At 40.8% G+C, this 20036-nt stretch overlaps 1 protein-coding gene across 1 annotated transcript in view; it reads left to right on the plus strand.

The window, feature by feature from the left end:
- Nucleotides 1-4670: 4670 nt before the first annotated feature.
- The window catches only part of bahd1 (bromo adjacent homology domain containing 1), a 164629-nt gene continuing 149263 nt past the window's right edge, over nt 4671-20036 (plus strand). Inside the window, exon 1 of the mRNA XM_039742187.1 lies at nt 4671-4880. Within this exon, the coding sequence (XP_039598121.1) occupies nt 4671-4880 (210 nt within the window). The remainder of the gene's footprint in view (nt 4881-20036) is intronic.

Below are 20036 nucleotides of genomic sequence, written 5' to 3' on the forward strand. Positions count from 1 at the left end.
AGTAAATTCTGCAAGAAGAATTGATTTTTCGGCAGATTTTTGTTACGTTTTTCTTCACATGAAGTCTCAATGCATGAAAAAGGAACGCCCATCTCTAAACCTAAGGGTACATCTTTCACCATCGTACAATGTGGTGATTGCAGCCATTCCCCAACTCTCTGTGAATGGTACTCGTGGCCATTGATCAATGGACAATTTGGATATCACTGGTCACACGGCCCATTGGTAGTCAATGGTGCTAGTTCGGTCATTAGGACAAGGTACTGTTTATAAGGTTGGAGAAACCTGCAGTCAACTGAGACTGAGGAAGTCACTTGGATGAGTGATTAAACGTATCAAAAAAATAAAAAACTATGTCCAGATGAACAGAATCAACTTTCTAGAATCTTCACAAGAAGCAACACAGAGAGATGGAATAAACTACCGAGTAGTGTTGTGGAGAGCAGGGGCCTCATGTGTAACGCCGTGCGTAGAACTCGCACTATAACATGGCGTAAGCACAAAAGCCGAAATGTGCTTATGCACAGAAAAATTCAGATGCAGGAATCTGTGCGTACTCCAACTTCCACGTTCTTCCGCTACATAAATCCCGATCAGCGTGAAAACTAACGCTCGTGCACGCGCATTTTGTAACGCCCCAACTCCTCCCAGAATTACGCCTCTTTGAATATGGAAATCAATATAAATCGCCCTTAAGGTCAGCCTTCTGTGAAAAGACAATGGGAAAAGCACGGGGAAAATATAAGAATTTCAGCGAATACCAAGTGGAGGCAAAGGAAAAGCATACTATTTGTTCAAATAAACCGTGGTATAATCAACAAAAGAAAGTTGATCAAGTGACATAACGTGTTGGAGAAACTTGAAAGCTCACGTTCACAAAATCACACAGTGCCGGAAATAAAAAAGAGGTCACATATCAAAGTCGCCGTGAAAAGCTGAGTTGTAAGCCCACTGTCTGAGTGTCATATGAAAGCTTATTAGGGTACAGAGAAAAAAGGCACACGGTGGGGAAAAAGCACGAAATGTCAACTTCAATCTCGACATTTCCACTTTAATCACGTAGTTTATTTTGTCATTAAAGTAGAACATCATAAACTTCATCTTAAAATTGTTTAATTAACCAGTTTCTCAAATCACATCGTAATTAAAGTAGCACGTTAAATGCTTTGTTTTGTATTTGATCTTCTACTCGTATGTGCTCTATGTGTGGGAATCACTACTTGCTTCTTAAACCGGCTCTCTTCCTCCAACTGGACACAGAGTCCATTACATTCATGATATTACAGCTCTCTGAATAACTCAAACACTGAGATGTATACATGATATCATTTTCATGATGATAGGAGTTAAAGCACATTATTAAACATGTGTTTCACTTCGATGAAATAATTTATTGCAGCAGTACTCAGGGCGGCTCTAGGCTTGTGGTGGCACTGGGCAGAGGAAGAATCGGTGGCTCCTTCGCCCGCCAATGTCAGTAAGGTAGCTTATGCACGGTGGATGGCCTTGTCCATTGCAGACACTGCTTAGCCGCCTTGTGCTCATGACACAAGCATTTAACTTTTGCCGAAATTTGTCGCTGCGTTTTTATCTGTGTTGTTATTTTCTCTTTCTGTTTTATATTCAATATATATTGGCGTAGCCGTCACTGCAGTCAGTGCTTTCCTTTCCCCAAGTAACCGATCGCCACACAATCAGCTCTGTAATAGACGTTAAGCCATCTGTAAGCTTAGCGCCGATTCTTCAAAACGTTTAAGGAACATTGAAATATCTTCGTAGTACATGTTTAATTATTCTATCCTTCACGACACTCCCAGTGAAGAATATAGATTATTTAAATGAAGTTAAAGTTTTATCTGTATAATTTAATAAACATATTTTGCTGCATTTCACCTTAAAAATGATATCGTCATCATATGTAAATACGCGCTTTATAAAGTGGCTCAGGTTGTGCGATATTATAACTGTAGTGCAAGTTTACAGTGAGGTGATTGTACTTATAAGTACAAACAGTTCTACAAGGAGCAATTGATTGAGTGCATTTAAAGTTCTTGGGATTAAACTGTTTCTGAACCGCGAGGTCCGTACAGGAAAGGCTTTAAAACGTTTTGCTGTGGCTGAGACAGCGTGTCCTTAATGCCGTATACCGATAATTCTCTTTCCGATCAGTTGCTGCTGTGATTCACACTCAGATACAGTGATATAAATGCTCCGAGTGGTGCAGTGAGAGAAATATGGAAAAAGATGATCCGCTGTGGCAACTCCTAACGGGAGGAGCTGAAAGAAGAAGAAGAAGGAGAAGTGAGAGTAACAACACTAAAGCAGTTATGGTATTTGGAATACTATGGCTATTCCCTGGACCATTATATTGTTACGAGTTAATTACAATCAGATGCATTACACTAATAAACAATATGCGGTTAGTTTCTGTGTATTTATAAAGCCGCGTCATGAAAATAAGGAGTAATCACACAGGAACAGTACCATTGCTTTGATGCTGGGTGCCGCCAGTCTGCAAAACCGAGCGGAGAACTTGCATACGACAAGGTATGAGGTAACGTGGAAAAGTGCGTGGCTTTACGCCAAGTGTAGGTTTTATACATCGCGATTTGAACGTGAAAAAGTTCTTACGCAACATTTCTGTGCGTACGCACCGTTTATACATGAGGCCCCAGGACTTTAGGGACGTTCAAATCTCAACCAGTTGAGGACAATAGGATGGACAAACTTGTTGGCCTGCGCAGTGCCATCTTAACATGTGGGCACAATGGGCAGTGGCCGGGGGGCCCACGATGTTTCTGATGCCTATGTATGTTTCTCTTTTGCTATTAAAACAGGGGCCTCAGCACACTACTATGCATGGGGGGCCTATGATGCCCTGGGCCTGTTCTCCTCTCAACTTTTCTAATGTTTAGAAGCAGAAGTCCTTGAAAAATATGAAAACAAAATTTCAGATACCTCAGTGTCAACATCTCAGAGCAGGGGTCGCCAACATCCGGTCCTAGAGGACCACCGTGGCTGCAGGTTTTCATTCAAACCCTTTTTTAAATGAGTGCCCTGCTTGTGCTGCTAATTAACTTCTTGTGAATGAATTTTAATTGAACTGCTTTTTACAGATTTGTTCCCCTGAATTTCTTCATCGTTCCTCTGAATTGCTTCATTTCTTTCCTTAATTTGCACCCAAAGAGAAATGAAATGTGAAGTGAGTGAGCCAACAGAAGACCAACTAAGTCGGGCCTCAAACCCCAACCAATTTCACTCCAACCAGTTGCTTAATGAGGTGCCAATTCTTGTTGTTAATTAAACTCGTTCTTTAATTCTGCTCTTGTGGTGAATTAGTAGATATTTCAGAAACTGTTGATTTTCTCTTTTCTGTTAAAATGTTTTGGGGACCTGAGCAGACCAACATACCTGAGGCCTTCATCGTTCTTTATTTTCAGATATTGTATGATGGACACCAGTGGTTTTGGTTCATTTTGTATCTCATTATTGTTTGGCTACTAATTAAGGAAAACGAAACAATTAAGGGGTCTGAGTCTTCAAGAGCAAGTCAATTAAAATTAGTTCAAAAGAAGTTAATTAGCAGCAAAAACAGGCCACTCATTGAGAAAAGGGTTAGAATGAAAACCTGCAGCCGTGGTGGTCCTCCAGGACCGGAGTTGGGGACCCCTGTCTCAGAGGACCAGACCTGATCCAAGCACACTGACACTTTGGTGAAAACAGAGGCGATTCTAGGGACTTTGGGGACCCTCCAACTCAAGAGTCTCGACTTTATTAAAATGTTTTACTATTATTTTATCCCAAAATCTAATTTTAATAAACACTAATCTTTTATTTTATTTGGTGAAAAACAGATCATATAAATAAAACACCACAATAAATACAACATTTGTATAGAAAAGCAAAAATAATAGAATAAATTAAATTTTAAAAATATAAATAAATGAAAAAGAAAAGAAACTGTAAGGTGTACATTGTAATAAAAAGTAGCTACAAATTGCACACTGTAATTTATAAAAAAAAAAATAAGTGCACATCATAGAGCTTTAAAAACATAAAAATGTCCCCTAAAATGCTTACCTTAACCTTCACAATTCGCTGCTTGCAGGCTTTGGTGACAGTAAACGCAGCCCACCCATTCGCGAGGTCCGAAGCTCTTCCAACACTGCGCTCTGCTGAAACTCGAGCTCCCCTGGCACATCGTGGGTCTCAAGTTTGATTTAATCAGCTTTAAAGAAGCCACAGTGAGAAGAGGAAGAGTCGGGACTGCCGGGGGACTAAACTCTGCCCTCTTGGTCCCTCCTCTCACTGTTGCCCACTCCCCCTGTGGCAGCAGACTTTGTCCACGTGTTCACTACAGTGGGGTTTGGAGGGACTGACTGAAGCCGAATCAGAAATGGCCAAATTGACGAAACAAGCAGAGTCAATCCAGTTGTTTGCTTCCTGGCATGTAAAACCTCTTCATGATTTCTGAGATCGGTTCTGATTGCATTTAACGTTATTTAAAAATGTAACGTCCACCACAAACACTCACAGCACAGACTGGGACTCCCCCATAGGGGGTTTCTGATTGTGTTGCTGTAGTGTATTGATGCTATGCTTCAAGGGGGATTCCCACAGATTTGTCATTGCAGTGAATATCAATGGAAGCAGAACCTTCGGCAAGGGCGATGGCCTGCCTTGGCTGTCCTGTTGCTATGCCTTTGGGTGAAGGAAGCACAAGAACTATTTACGACATCAAACTCTTAGGGGATTTTAGGCTGCCCTCCCAGTCACTAAGCAACTTCTACATGTCCACCATGGAACGAATCCTGACAGGAAGTATTAGCACCTGGTTTGGAAACAGCATGCAGCAGGGCCACACGGCTCCACGAAGAGGGGTACGGTGAGCTGAACGCAACGCTGGGTGTGCACTCTCCAGCTTCCAGGACATCTACACCAAGCGATGTTGGACCAGGGTGAAGAAAATGATCAGCGATACCAGCTGGAAATGTTACTAGTGCCTGAAGATCACCTGGGAGAGACCGTGGAGGACCTCCTGTCCACAGTCCATCTGCAGCCTAACTGAGCACAGTGCATACAGCAGCATGATTCCTGTTGTTATTTTCTCTTATATTAAGTTATCTTTTAAATGTATGCTGTCATTGTAAATATTCATTTTATTGATATGTGTAGGGTCATATGTATTGTTTATTGTCTTTTACGTTCTTCTAATGCACAGTCTTGAAACTGAGACAAGTAAGCATTTCAAAACTGTATATAAATGTATATACAGTAATTGTACATCACAAATAAAATTTGATTTTGACATATTTTCAGTAAGAGTTAAAATAGGACTGTATATTATGTGCTGACTGCAATTTATTAGAAACTGACCAACCAAAAACTCTAATCATGCTTTATCAGATATTATCAAGGCTGTAAAAACAAATTATTTGAATCATACAGAAACGTGAAAATGATCTGAAAAGTGCCTGCTAACTAAATCTCTTCATTTTTGCATGGGAGATATTTGATATTGATGTTTTGGAAATAGTTTTTGCAATGTAAGCCGATGGTCTGAATAATTTAAATTCGCATAAATGAATTGTATACTGTACAACGCTTTTATGTTGTGCATGCAGATAAAACGTTGCAATTTTGTTTTAAACGTTTTTGTTTCTCTTTACATGATAACCACATAAAAGTACTCATTGATAACAGCTGTCAAGACTTTTTAAATAGAGCATGCTATTAGTTATTAAAACTATGAACATTAGCGTAGTGTAAAGAAAAGCGGGAGGACGATGTGATTGTTTAAGAGCTCATCACGTACATCAGTGCTTATACTGCCCCCCTCAGGTGACCATGGAGAGAGCCGCTGGGATACAGAAGTGCTTGGCTCGGCAGATTGCGAACTTTTCAACAGACACAGGATGTTTTTTCCAACAAAAATAAAGTTTATTAAATAAGCTGCACATTAAAAAAAAAAGCATAGCATGGATATTTTAACATTTTTAAACACAGAATAAAGATACACAGAAGGAAATAATCACTACAATAACATATTTCAATTATACGAATGAAATATTTAAATTAAATGCAGAGGATGTCTCTAAGCGCCGCTGTCATTTGCGGTCCTGCGTGCCATGCCGTTCGTACCCCAGGTCGGACTCCGCCTGTCTTCACGTTTCCCACTCATCTCTGATTTTCTTTAGCGATTACTCACTTACATGTTAAATGATCTGCAGTTAGCGAAAGCGCTTGTCTTCCGGTATGGGCTCCAATTCGCCGCAGACTTACCTTTGAATTAATCGGCATCAGATATCGAATCTGCGAACGGATGGATTTCCAAAATGGTTTTAATTTAAAATGTTACTTCCTTTGCAGAGTTTGGTGTGCTTAAACGTTCTCGTTTACTCGCTCGTGCTGAGCTGTGAAAGCAGTCGTCTTGCCTTTGCAGTTAACGAAGGCTCCAGTAACAATCGCTCCGCCTTAGTGCTCATATTTGAAACGACTTTCCGAACTGTTTCTGCACACCTGGCACACTCGGGTCGTATTTCTCAAAATGTCGGAACTACTTAATCTGTCAAGATCTTTGAGAGGAGCCCGCGGCTGCTTTCGATTGTTGGAAAGGTTGACTGAGGAAGACCTACAGATTTTAAAAGAATGGGGTGACAGGTGACACATCGCGCATCTTGAGATGTTCAGGCGAAGACGCACATCAAAGCGTGGACATCAGCATTTTCCGAAGCAATAATCTTACGCTAATTAAGTGGAGACTCTCGTCAAGTAGAAGCAGATGGCATCATCTGGGAAATCCACTTCACGCCACCGCAAGGCTCTCGGCACGTGCAGATCTCCGGATGATCCCGCTGGAAGAGAGCTACTACACGAGCACGGCCTGCTACACACCCGAGTGGCGGTGCGTGGAGCGGCTCGTTTCCCCCTAAGGGAAGAACTGGCACCCTAAATGCTGTTAATCCGCCGGTGGTGCGAGTAGAAATGCCGGCTGACAGTTTCTTTCTCTGTTAGGTTGAGATAAGATAAACTTGTATTTGTAATGGGGAATGTCCCAGGGCGTTTTATGTTTAGCGTGTGGCTTCCTTGCAGTCTTTTAAAAAAGGTGACACAATTGCCACAGTGATGTAAGAAGTCGTGCTCCATGAAAGACGACAGACAGTGATCATGGAAAGGGCAGGGAGTTAGCGGAATCTCTTCCACACTTTGCCTTATGTAACTGATTAGTAAAATTCATCCCTCTAACGTAATGCAACCGCCTCAGCCCCACTTAATCCAATTCAGAGTTGCAAGGGGTCAGAGCCTATCTTGGCAAGGCAGGTAACAGCCCTGGGCAGATTAACTGTCTATTGCAGGGCACACGCCCAAAGCCACATTCACGCTGGGGCCAATTTAGAGCAGCCACATCTTTGGGAATGTGAAAAGAAAACCCACACTGACAAAAAAAAAAAAATTCCTTAGAGATTCTGAAACATTTTCAAGGTGAGAAACATTTCGAGAGAGACCCCAGATAACTCACGTTGGAAACAACATCTCTAACATCATCACGATGAGCTCTGTATGACGTCCTGCCCACCGCATACTCAGCCCAGAACTGTATGGCTGCTCTAACATCATCATTACGTTTACTGGTGACACAACGGTGATGGGTCTAACCAGCAATGGTGCTACAGTATGACTGGTGGACTGGTGCCCAGGGCCAGTGCTACCATTAAGGCGAATTATAGGGTGCAGATCATGCGTTTGCTACCAAACAGTCAGTTGGTGCACTGATAAGCTTGGCATAGGGCGAAAAATAACCTAGCAGTGCCAGTGCAACAATCTGTTTCTTTAACGTGGACAAAACCAAAGAGATGATTGTTGACTTCAGAAAGGCCCATGCAGTTCACACCCCACTGCACATCAAAGGCTTTGTGTTGTAATTGGTCAACAGCACCAGATTCCTTGGTGTGCACCTGGCAGCTGACTTTACATGGTCAGTTATCATCACCTCCATAGCCAAGAAGGCACATGCGGCATCTCTCCACTTCTTTCGGATACACCCACCCACATCATTCTACAAGGACCTATCGAGATTTTGGGAACTGCAGTGTAGTCCGCACAGCAGAAAACATCATTTAGACTTCTCAACCTTCCAGTAAAGACATCTTTATAAAGTGATTCATCCAGAAAGCCACCTTTCCCAACTGGCAGAAGGTAATGTGGCATCTGAATCAGTCCTGCCAAGATCTGCAACAGCTTCTGCTTATCGGCTGTCCTGAGTCTGAACTCGGTGCTGCCCCCCTGCCCTGAGATCTGCTCCCAGTAGATTATTTATAGGCAGTATATTTATTGATAGTGTTATTATTAGTTGCTGTTATTATTTGTTCATTACTATCTATTCGTTACCTACTATTTATTTATTATAGTATAGTATTGTTCTTTACTTGCCTTGGACTTGTTCTGTGTTTATGTTGTACTGCGGTCCTGGGGGACGTTATTTTGTGTCTCTGCAGGCTGCAATAAAAGTGTATAGATGGTATGACAATAAAGCCACTTCACTTGACTTGACATTCTCACTTAAGCTCCAAGTATAAGTGTCCCAACAATCGTGCCTTTCTAAAGGTCACCTTGATCTCTTTTTACTTTCTCGTATGCGAAGTATTGGGAAAGATTTGGAATTGTCCAAAAATTCGATTTTGAGATTTTGATGAACCTCAACACTTTAGACCTCCCTGAGTCCAAAAATACCATTTTTGGAATTATGTCTGTGTATCTGTCTGTCTGTGTGTGTGTATAGTAACATGATAACTTGAGTACGCTTTCACTTAGGTCACCCAAATTTTGCATACAAGTATTAGGCACAAAACACAGATTTCTATCAACTTTTGAACTATTTCCGTTAACTGGAATAGGTACTTTACTTGAAATATTTCCCCAAAAGTATAAAAAATATGACAATTTCACATCATATTATGGTAAAGCACCACATTCTAAGCATTTTTTGTCTATTTGCATTTTTTCAAAAATTGACCGGTTTTCGAGATAATCACAATTTTCCATTTGACTTTCAAATGGTAAAACATACATATTTGAGAACATTTTTGCTTTACGTAAATGAAATTTTGTGTACAAGTATAACATTACACACATTACTAAAATCTCTTGCAACTTTTGACCTTCTTCCGCTTACTGAAAGTGGTAATTTACCTGAATTGTTCATCAAAATAAAATTATCATGGCAAATGTTTTATTCATGCAGCTGCAGCGTCCAATTTATTCAACTTTACTTTTATAATAATTGTTCAATATATTATTAATTTGATTTGTTGTTGATGGTTCTTTAATGTACATAATATAAAAATATAATCATTGTCTTGTGGTGTACTCCTTAAATATTCATCCCCATATCTGAGTATAGGAGAAAGTCGAGGGGAGACCACTCCCGTTTTTAATTCAAATCATGACAACTGGCATAATGAACCACTGAATCTGTCCCAACATTTTTATAGTTCTCCTTAAACATGATGAGATTCTAACTGCTTGACTATAGGGGTGTGTCAATAATTATCCGCACTTTTGTTTGGGTTGGCAGTGCGGTTTTCCCTGTGCATAGGTGGAAATGTGGTGTATCGGTGATCAGTCAGTTTCTCTTGTTGTTTTTTAGGAATAAACATGGCCACTCTGCTTTCCTTTGGCACCAAAAAAGAGCAATGACCAGCTTTTATGGTGTGAAGGTTTACTAGGTCTTAAAATCCTTGGTAGTCCATCACTCAATGGTACTGTTGGTGGTGGATGTGGAAGGGTGCGTCATTCCTTGTTTGTGCTTAACACTTATCCAACCATTTTTGAAATTCTCAATCTATTCATAGACACTCCGTCGTGGTCAAAAAATGTCTCCATATTGTGCAGAATTTGTGTGGATTTCGGCCCCGGTATGCCTTCAGCCTTGATTTCATAAGTGCGTGAGGAACGTTTTAAGCCAACCCAAGCAAAATGATCACCAAAGTGCAGGTAATGATTGACTTAGCCTCATGTCCTGCTAGTCTCATCTGCTTCCAACACAGTAATCATCTCTTCTGTCCTTATCGATACATAACCCCTGGGACTTTTAGTCCCTGTAGCGTTCTCCATTATTCAGCCTGTTTCCTTAAGGAGATGGACATTCTCACCTGTGAACAGGCCGATCCTCAAGTGAGTTACAGGAGATGGTGAATGGGTTGAAGGTAAGCACTATTCCATGCTATGTATTTGTCTGATGGTTTCTAGTACTTTATTTTGTGGCTTTTATTATCATCAAGATAAACCAGCCATCATAGGCCTGAAGTTGTGATTAACACTTTTAGTACAAGCATTAAACTAATGTATGATTGAAGTTTTTAACTAATACGATTTTTCTTTTCCGTAAATTGTTTTATTATGAACCTACTGTAGCTAGTCTTTGTAAGCCTTTTGATGTAATTTATTCCTTCACTGTCCATACTCATCTATACAACAACAACAACCATTTCTTGAATCAGTTAATCTAATGAATGTGTTGTGACCGTCGACTGTTTTCATGCAAGCTCTCACCATGAAATACAGTTATGACCACAGTTACACGGGAAAATTGCCTGGAGATGCTGCAGGAGTTTACTGTGCCACAACTTCAGGCGAGGAGTGACCTTGCTAATGTCTTTTTTCCACAAGATGGAGACCCTCCCCACTTTGCCAGGTTAGCCAGAGATTTCCTGAACATCAAGTTTCCTGACCGATGGATCGGATGAAGGGGTCCCCTCGAATGGGCTCCGCGCTCCCATGTACTTACGCCTTGTGACTTTTCTTTTTGTGGGGCTATATCAAAAGCAAGGTGTATGGCACTAAGCCCCGTAACCTGTCACAGCTTGAGGAAAGAATCCGCACAGCCTGCAGCGAGGTCAAGGAAGAGATGCTGCAAAACGTCGGAGAGACTTGCATCTGAAGGTGGCCGAAAGTTGTTGAAAATGGAGGCGCTAATGTGGAGGTAAACAACTAGTCTTCAAGGTGTTGGAATGAGATGGCAAGCCTAGCAAGTAAAACTGCAATGACTTTGTTGATGATAGAAATATTAATAAGCTCAGTTTCTTGTATCATTTTTAGGAATTTATTAAAAGTGTATAGTGACTTTTGGGACACCCTGATTTTACATATGTTTGACATATGTTTGAATGCATATTTCATTTTTCTTATTTTAAGTTTGTCTTATAAAAATTTGATAACAGAAAGAAAAAGGTGGCGATCTCTCAGTTTTATGGTTGGATCAGGCAGATTGTGAATTGCAGCAGAAGTTGGCACACAATGAACAAAACCAAAATCAGAATCAGAGCTAAATTATTTTTCCTCAAGGATCAAGTCTTTTACGACAGATTTATATGCACAAAATATGGAGACTATTTCTTATTAAAAATGGCTGTCATGATGACACAGGTCATGTCGCATGCATATTTTGTGTCTAGCAACTACTTAGCATTAAAGGCAACCAGATGCCCGCAAAATGGCGGTGTTCCTGAAAACCAGAAACACAAACTGAAGTGACCCTGATAAAGTTTAAGTAATAATTAAAAAGAACGAGCTCAAAATAAGGCATTGTTTCCACGGCCACAAGGAGTTGGTACCTCTCACAGCATTTTTGAGTAGAAGGCAGAAATCACATCTGGATTAGATGCCAGTCTACTGCAGGGCACTCTTGCACATGCCCACACTCTCTCATACTGGACCAATTTAGAATCGCCAGTCAAACTAGCCTGCACGTCATTGATATGTGACTGGAAAATTGGGAGTATCAGGAGAAAATGAAAGCCACAAAGGAATGCCAAATATTTAACTATCTTTATCAACACAATCTCTGATTGGCAAGCATTGGAAAAAGAAGCGTCTGGCAAACTTCCTTTTAATTTAGATTTTTCTCTGAAGTTTTCTTTCTGGCATCAGTGCTGTAAGAGTGGCATGAATGCTGATGAGATGTATTATGTCACTGTGTTATTAAGTATTCCCCGTTCTGGGAAGATGGCATGCCACCGTGCTGTTTCCTCCATGTACTTCTGAGGTGAAACTGCACAGAGCCGGCCCTAGACAATTTCGGGCCTGAAGCAAACTGGAGGCCCGACCCCTGCAGCTAGGGGGTCCAGGGCAGAGCTCCGGCCGCCAAGCGATTTCCTGCATTCTAAACTACAGAAATGCGTTTTCCCGGCATCTACAACCATGACTTTTTGACGATTTCCGTTTGACACTGACTACCGGAACCGTAACACACTGACAGGAGCCAGATTTGCAGGCTGTCAGCGCAGACTGTCGTACAAGGCCATGAGTGAAGGGTATGAGTGATAGAGGTCGGAGTGGGCCCGCATAAATGTCTTTAGTGACGATACATTAACAGATAAAGCACCTGATTTATATTTCTTTGGCGGTGGAACTGAAGACATTTGGAAAACAATAATTTCAAACTGTTGAAATTCGGCAAGGCCTAATTACTATCTACAAGATGTTCTTTCTAACAAAATGGAAATATATTGATATGAAGGAAAGTGATGGCTCTACGAAGAGAAGGGCCCCTTTTATGCTCTGTCGAGAATGCAGTGCGGCGGAGCGGCCCTGACTGAAGCGTAAGTGGCCGCCTACTGAGGACAGAGGCACAGATGAGCCATGGAGGCGGCAACAGGCGCGCGGGCCTGAGTGAAGCATAATGAAGATTGGAGTGCCAAGTGGAGATGTCCACGTGGAGTAATTAGGTGATGGAATATGTTGCCCGTGAATTATATATATAAAAAAATTAGAAATAGAGGTTGGAGTGAAGGAGTCTGTTGCTCCATTGGGCCCTCCACAGCAGCGTCGCATCACAGGAAAAAAAAACCTTGGGCGCAGTGTGGGCCCGAAGCGGTCGCTTCGTTCGCTTCGCCCTAAGGCCGGCTTTGAACTGCACACCCTTGTGGATGGTCATTATGGGTTAGTTAGCCTTGGTGGGATTCAACAAAAACTCCAGATTATTTCTTGTTTGAAAGTCTTCCTTACAGACAAGTGATTTAAACCTTGAATTTGCTAGCAGAGTATAATTATTTAGAGATCTTAGATATCACATTAGTAAGTAAACATTATATTGAACAATGTTGATAAAGATGCCAAGATAATACACAATTTGGATGTTTGGACAGTATGTACCATCAGTCTAAACAAAACCTATTTTTGTGTAGCTTTTAAGTTAAACTGATTACTTTGTGAACAGTAGGGGGTGCCACCGAGCCCTCAAACCCACACAAGACTCAACACAACTGTGGGTTCAAATATTTTAATCCACACAGTTTACATGACCAGATATAAACTTTATAAGACTAATAACTCCAAAGTGAATCATAAGGTGCATGAGAACATGAGGGCAACCATTAGGAAGGATATTAGGAAAGTTAAAAGACAGCTGGAGAGGAATATAGCAGATAAGGACAAAGACGACCCTAAGAGATTCTTTCAGTATTTTATTAGTAAAAGAACAGTCAAGGAGGAGGTGAAGTGCATCAGGAATAGTAACAGGGAATTAAAAAATACAGACAGTGAAATAGCAGATACTCCAAACTTGCATTTTTCTGAGGTCTTCACAAGTGAGGAGGTGGATAACTTCTCAGAGGTAAACAGGACTACTAAGGAGGTACTAAATGATTTGGAAATTCTAGAGGGAGAAGTACTGCTCAGATTAAATAGGCTGTGTAGAGTATGACCCCCAGACACAGACAGACAGACAGACACAGAATGTTCCCAAGTATTATTTATTTATTGAACTTTGAGAAGCACTGCACTTTATTTATTGAACACTTTGTTTTTGTTTGACTGTTTTAATAAAAGGGCTTTTGCACATCTTTACCATCCCCTTGCTCAAATGTTGTCTCACTGACTAGCTCACTCGGTAACATTATCGACGGTGTTGGGTTCAAGGGCTTCCAAACAGAGATGGGAGCATGAAGCCGAACCCGCATCGTCAAAGGAGCCTATGATATTATTTATCTGGACTTTCAGAAAGCATTTGGTAAGGTGCCACATGAGAGGTTGGGCATCAAACTAAAAAGAACTGGGAGTTCAGGGTGATGTTTGTAGATGGGTGCAGAATCGGCTAAGACACAAGAAGCAGAGGGTGATAGTGATAGACACCTTATCAGAATTGGCCGATGTTAAGAGTGGTGACCAGCAGGGGGCAGTGCTAGGGCTGCTGCTATGTTTAATATATTTAAATAATTTAGATAGGAATATAAGTAACAAGATGGTTAAGTTTGCAGATGATACCAAGTTAATTGGATTAGCAGATAATTTAGAATCTGTTAAATCGTTACAGAAGGACTTGGATAGCATACAGGCTTGGGCAGATTTGTGGCAGATGAAGTTTAATGTCAGTAAATGTAAAGTATTACACATAGGAAGTAAAAATGTTTGGTTTGAATACACAATGGGAGGTATGAAAATGTTATGAGAAGGATTTAGGAGACACAGTGGACTCTACGCTAACAGAATGTTGGGTTATATAGCGCCCTGATGTGTGGAGTCCATGGAGGTTCTGCTCAATCTTTATAACACACTGGTGAGGCCTCATCTGGAATACTGTGTGCAGTTTTGGTCTCCAGGCTACAGGAAGGACATAGCAGCACTGGAGAAGGTCCAGAGAAGACCGACTAGGCTGATTCCAGGGCAACAAGGGATGAGTTATGAGGAAAGATTAAAAGAGCTGAGCCTTTACAGTTTAAGAAAAAGAAGATTAAGAGGAGACATGACTGAAGAGTTTAAAATTATGAAGGGAATCAGTACAGTGGATCGAGACTGTTATTTTAAAATGAGTTCATCAAGAACATGGAGACGCAGCTGGAAACTTGTTCAGGGTTAATTTCACACAAACATTAGGATGTTTTTCTTTACACAAAAAATGATAGACACTTGGAATAAGTAGTGTGGTAGACAGTAAGACTTTAGGGACTTTCAAAACTTGACTTGATGTTTTTTGGAAGAAATAATTGGATAGGATTAGCAGGCTTTGTTGAGCTGAATGGCTTGCTCTCGTCTAGATTGTTCTAATGTTCTAATGTTTGAATGCACTCTTTTTTTCTCTCCCTCTTTCTTTCTATCCTTCATCTCATCCAGTTTTACCCTCTGCCCACTGACTCAGACTCATTTAGGTGTGATGGTGGGCTCCTTTTCAGCTGGACCTGGGAGTACTTCCAGTGGCACGATGTGGCGTGTTGGATGCCCATCTCCAGCAACACCCAGGACCCCTACAGCGCTGTACTTCCAGACTCCACTTCTCATGCAGCCCTTTGGGTGTCCAAACTGAGACCATTGGCAAGGAACACTGCCACATATTTATATTGGTGATAACTGCTCCCGGCTTCCAGCTCTCCTCAGTCCATTATTTCCTCCAACATCCCACCCAGGAAAGACATTATAAGGTGTCACAACCAGATAATGTCTTTAACCCTGCCATCCTTCCATTATGGCTTCCTAGCTGAGAAAGAAACCCCCCCTCATCCTGGCCGGGATGCCCGTCCGTCCTCCCCTACACTTACTATCTCTAATTTATTTCTGAAATGATCTGACCTTTGGTTCCTGTTTTATACTTATAAGTGCTAATATAATAAAATGTTAAACTGAGGTAAATCCAAGACTACTGGTACAGCTGGTAAGATAAGAGACCTGATGCTTGTCTGATATTGATTTCATACTACTAAGCAATGTGAACTGCACTTCTGATAGTGGCCAAAAAACATTGGTTAATACACCAAAGATTGAAAAGGACAGTCCTGAAGTGTGAAGCAGCATGGCATATGGCAGTGTTTTGATTAATTGTACATTTTGAGGTTTATAGGAAATTGAGGTGCTGATTCAGATGTCTACAAGAACACCATCTTATTATTGAACAGGTAAAAGATCAGAAAGCCTTTATGAAAGATCAATCAAAGTCTTCCATTTTAGCAGTTCTAAGTCTACCTGTGCCTAAATATTTTTATGTGTTTGCCTGGAAGACAGAAATGCTCTAGAATTTCAAGTAAAGTGTTTTCTCCTGTTTCAAGGATAATTAATGACTGGGGGAAGATTGCAAGATCTTAAGACCCTTGGCATTTTTGTTTCTCTTGGAATATGCTCTGTTTTTTCAGGGAATATTAGGGTGGTAAAAATACAAATTAAATTCTTCAAAAGCAAAAGTTAGCCCAAAGCAAATTTTTATAAAGTGTCCTGTAGAAGGAATTCTGTGAGTGGCAACTGCTGGAGGGCAGATCTGTAAGTGGTATTCTAATGCACTAACGTCATGGTCTGTTACATGACGGTCAGACACACAACTAAGAAATTCACTATACTCTGTACTCGTGACAATGCTGCAACTACTACTATTACTATGAATGACTCTAATAAAGTGTAAAGACCCCAATGTTACCCCTAACTCTGATGATCGATTGATTGAAAAGGAGATGAATTGTTGTTAGAGAGGACATCAAGATCAACTGCACCTTCTTGAAGGAAATCTGCAGCATGCGTGTTTAGCTTTATATGACACAAGTCCATCTAGGGGTCTGTAAAACACAGCAGTACAACAACAACAACAACATTTATTTATATAGCACATTTTCATACAAACAGTAGCTCAAAGTGCTTTACATATTAAAGAATAGAAAAATGAAAGACATAATTATAAAAAATAAATCAACATTAACATCGAATAAGAGTAAGGTTCAATGGCCAGGGGACAGAAAACAAAAACTCCAGACGGCTGGAGAAAAAATAAAATCTGTAGGGATTCCAGACCATGATACCGCCCAGTCCCCTCTGGGCATTCTACCTAACATAAATGAAACAGTCCTCTTTGGCTTTAGGATTCTCACGGAAGGGCTTGATGATGATGATGGTCACGTAGACTTCTTCCTTTAATCCGTCCATCATTGTTGGAGCATCATGAAGCTTTGAGTAGGTGGAGGTGGCGCAGGCCACCACCACAAAGAAACCGGAAAAAGAAACAAAAGAGAGTAGGGGTCAGTACCGATTTTAGAGCCACCATGAATAGTTGTTATGATGAATTGAACATACAGAGTATCAGGATTAAGTTAAATTACGATTAAAATGAAGTTATAACAAGGCCATGTTAAAGTAATGTGTTTTCAGCAGTGTTTTAAAGTGCTCTACTGTATCAGCCTGGCGAATTCCTATTGGCAGGCTATTCCAGATTTTAGGTGCATAACAGCAGAAGGCCGCCTCACCACTTCTTTTAAGTTTTGTTCTTGGAATTCTAAGGAGACACTCATTTGAGGATCTGAGGTTACGATTTGGAATATAAGGTGTCAGACATTCCGATATATAAGATGGGGCGGTAGCTGCAGTTCAAAAGATAAAGTGCCAGAGATAAGGGTGTGCATAAGGAATTGGACCTAATTTGATACTTTAATGAAGAGCAAATGCTAAGAAATGAGCATAATACACACCATCACGCAAAGCAAAGCTAGCCATTTGATTCAAGCAATAGGCCTCAACTGTGTGAGGTGTGGCATAGCTGGAAATGTTGCGAGATGTTATCAGTATAGGTCAGTGGTTCTCAACCTGTGGGACGGGCCCCCCTAGGGTGGCGCAAAGTCACAAAAAGGGGGGCGCGAAGATGTGAAATAAAGAAAACAAGAATCAAAAATATGAAAAAAAAAACATTTGTTGAAACCAAAATAAATTAACTTAAACTACATTCTGATACTAGAACAATAAATATAGAGATAGATAAATGTCGATAAAAGTTAAGTAGGTATAATAAAATATCCATCTACATTTCAAAAAAATGTTGGGGGGGGGGGCGATTAAAACTGTTATGAAAACTCGGTTCGCAAATACTTAAAGGTTGAGAAACGCTGCTATAGGTTGTTGTCAGTGATTGTCAGCTATGTACTTGGAACTAGAGCCATGTTTGAAAAGAGTTCCGCTACACCTAGCATGTGTCTGGTATCGACCTCATCTGCATGAGGAAAAGTGATGTGTTCACATTTTACATTCAAACTTGTGGTGGCAATACCTTTCCAGTCTCTCTATCTTGACATTTTAAAAGCAGTAGTAGAGCAGAAATGTGGTTTTCTTTCAGTTAGGCCAGCCAATCAGCTGGAAATTCCTAGTGGAATATTTAGTGTTGAGGCGGAGGTAAGAGGAAAGATGATACCAGGTAGAGTGCCTGTTGCTAAAAATTCTCCTGAGGCACTTCGAATCAGTTCCTGGATTCTGTAATTGCTAGTTATCTCGAGTTGTTCACACAACATGGCATTATTTAGTTTCAGACCTCCCACAGTGCAAATAGCTGCTAAAATGTCGATAGGCAGACATTATTAGAATGAAAGGTTTGCATGTATTGATAACGGACATTTCTGTTGCATGGTAAGGATGAGTGTGCATGTCCACATGGTCTATTCAGTTACAGTGTCTTGTTGTGGTACGAGGGGCAGACAAAGTCCAAAGAAAAGTTTGGTTGCCCTTGCCAACATGTCCATCCCATTTAATAATAAATCAACAAAAACTGGCTTTCTTAGCAAAATAAACAGGTGCTCGATGGTGCAAGCACAGAACAATAAAACAGATTGTAGCCAAGTCATGGGGTGGAGACAGAAAATATCTGAGTCACTAAATATCCCTTGAATTCCAGTTAAAGGAATCATTAAAAACCAGAAGGAATACAACACAGTTGTAAATCAGTCAAGTCCTGGTCGTCCACGAAAACTGAGTGATGGGGCAAGCAGAAGACTAGTGAGGCCACCAAGAGACCTCTGAGAACTCTGAAGGAGTTACAAGGTACAGTGAATGGGGGCAAAAACACACAGGACATCTCACCTAGAGTTTGCACACGAGAGACTCTGAAGTCAGCTGGAAGAAGGTTCTATGTTCAGATGACATCCAAATTGAGATCTTTGGCCACTCGACTAAATGCCATGTTTGAACACTACAACACATTGTGAAAAACGCCCCATCTCCATTGTGAAGCACAGTGGTGCCAGTATCAGGCTTTGGGGATGCTACTCTATAGCAGGTCCTGGAAGGCTTGTGAGGGAGAAATGAATGCAAAAAAATGCAGGCAATTCCTGGAGAAAAACCAGATGCAGTCAGCAAGAAACCTGAGCCTTGGAAGAAGATTTGTTTTCAAGCAAGACAACAAGCTTAAGCAGAAACTCAAATCTACACAGGAACAGTTCCTGGAGTGTCTGGGTCAGAGTCCAGATCTCAATCCAAGTGAGTAATTTATGGCTGTTCTCTTCTGATCCTTGTGTGATGTGACCAAGCTGGAGCAGCTTTGGAAAGAAGAAATGGAGAAGAAATGGCAATGTGCGGATGTGCAAAGCCTGTTAGAGGCCTGAGCACACAAACTGAGGTCTGTTATAGGCACATCTACTGAACGTACATTTACTCATTTGGCTGACGCCTTTACCCAAGGCTACTTACATCTAAGGTACAACTGGTTACATTTCTTTTTTTATTATTTCAGTTGGAGCACATGCAGGTGAAGTGACTTGCTTATGGTCACAAAGTGTTGGTAGTGGGGCGAAGGGGTGAATACAGTACTTATGTGATTAATTATTTTTTGTTTTGTGTTTGTAGTTAATTTAGACAACTTTGCAGAGATCTTTTTTACTTTGACATTAAAGAGTCTTTTTCTGTTAATCAGTGTTAAAAAATCCAAATCATAGTCTCTGTGATTGTATAGCAATAAAATGTGAAAACTTCTAAGGAAGTGAATACTTTTTATAGGCACTGTAGTTTCTGTTGGAACTTGGGAATGGGGAGGGTGGATATCATGAAGTTTCTAGGGTCAAGTAGTGTGACAAAGAGCAGAGAAAAGTTACATAGAAGACCTCCAAAGATGAGAGCATACCACTCTGGAAGGAGAAGACGTCTTGTCCATGATGGTGTGGAAAAGCAGGTGTCAGTAATTCCTGCACATTTACTGAATGGCAGGAAGGGCAACAAATGGAAGCACCTTGAGAGAGAGAGAGTTGCGACCTGGGAGGAAACATACAATATTCCCCCTGAATAGTGGTGAATAGGAAACCATGAATGCAGGG

The sequence above is a fragment of the Polypterus senegalus genome, chromosome 18 (assembly GCF_016835505.1).
Source record: "Polypterus senegalus isolate Bchr_013 chromosome 18, ASM1683550v1, whole genome shotgun sequence".
Classification (NCBI taxonomy): Eukaryota; Metazoa; Chordata; class Cladistia; order Polypteriformes; family Polypteridae; genus Polypterus; species Polypterus senegalus.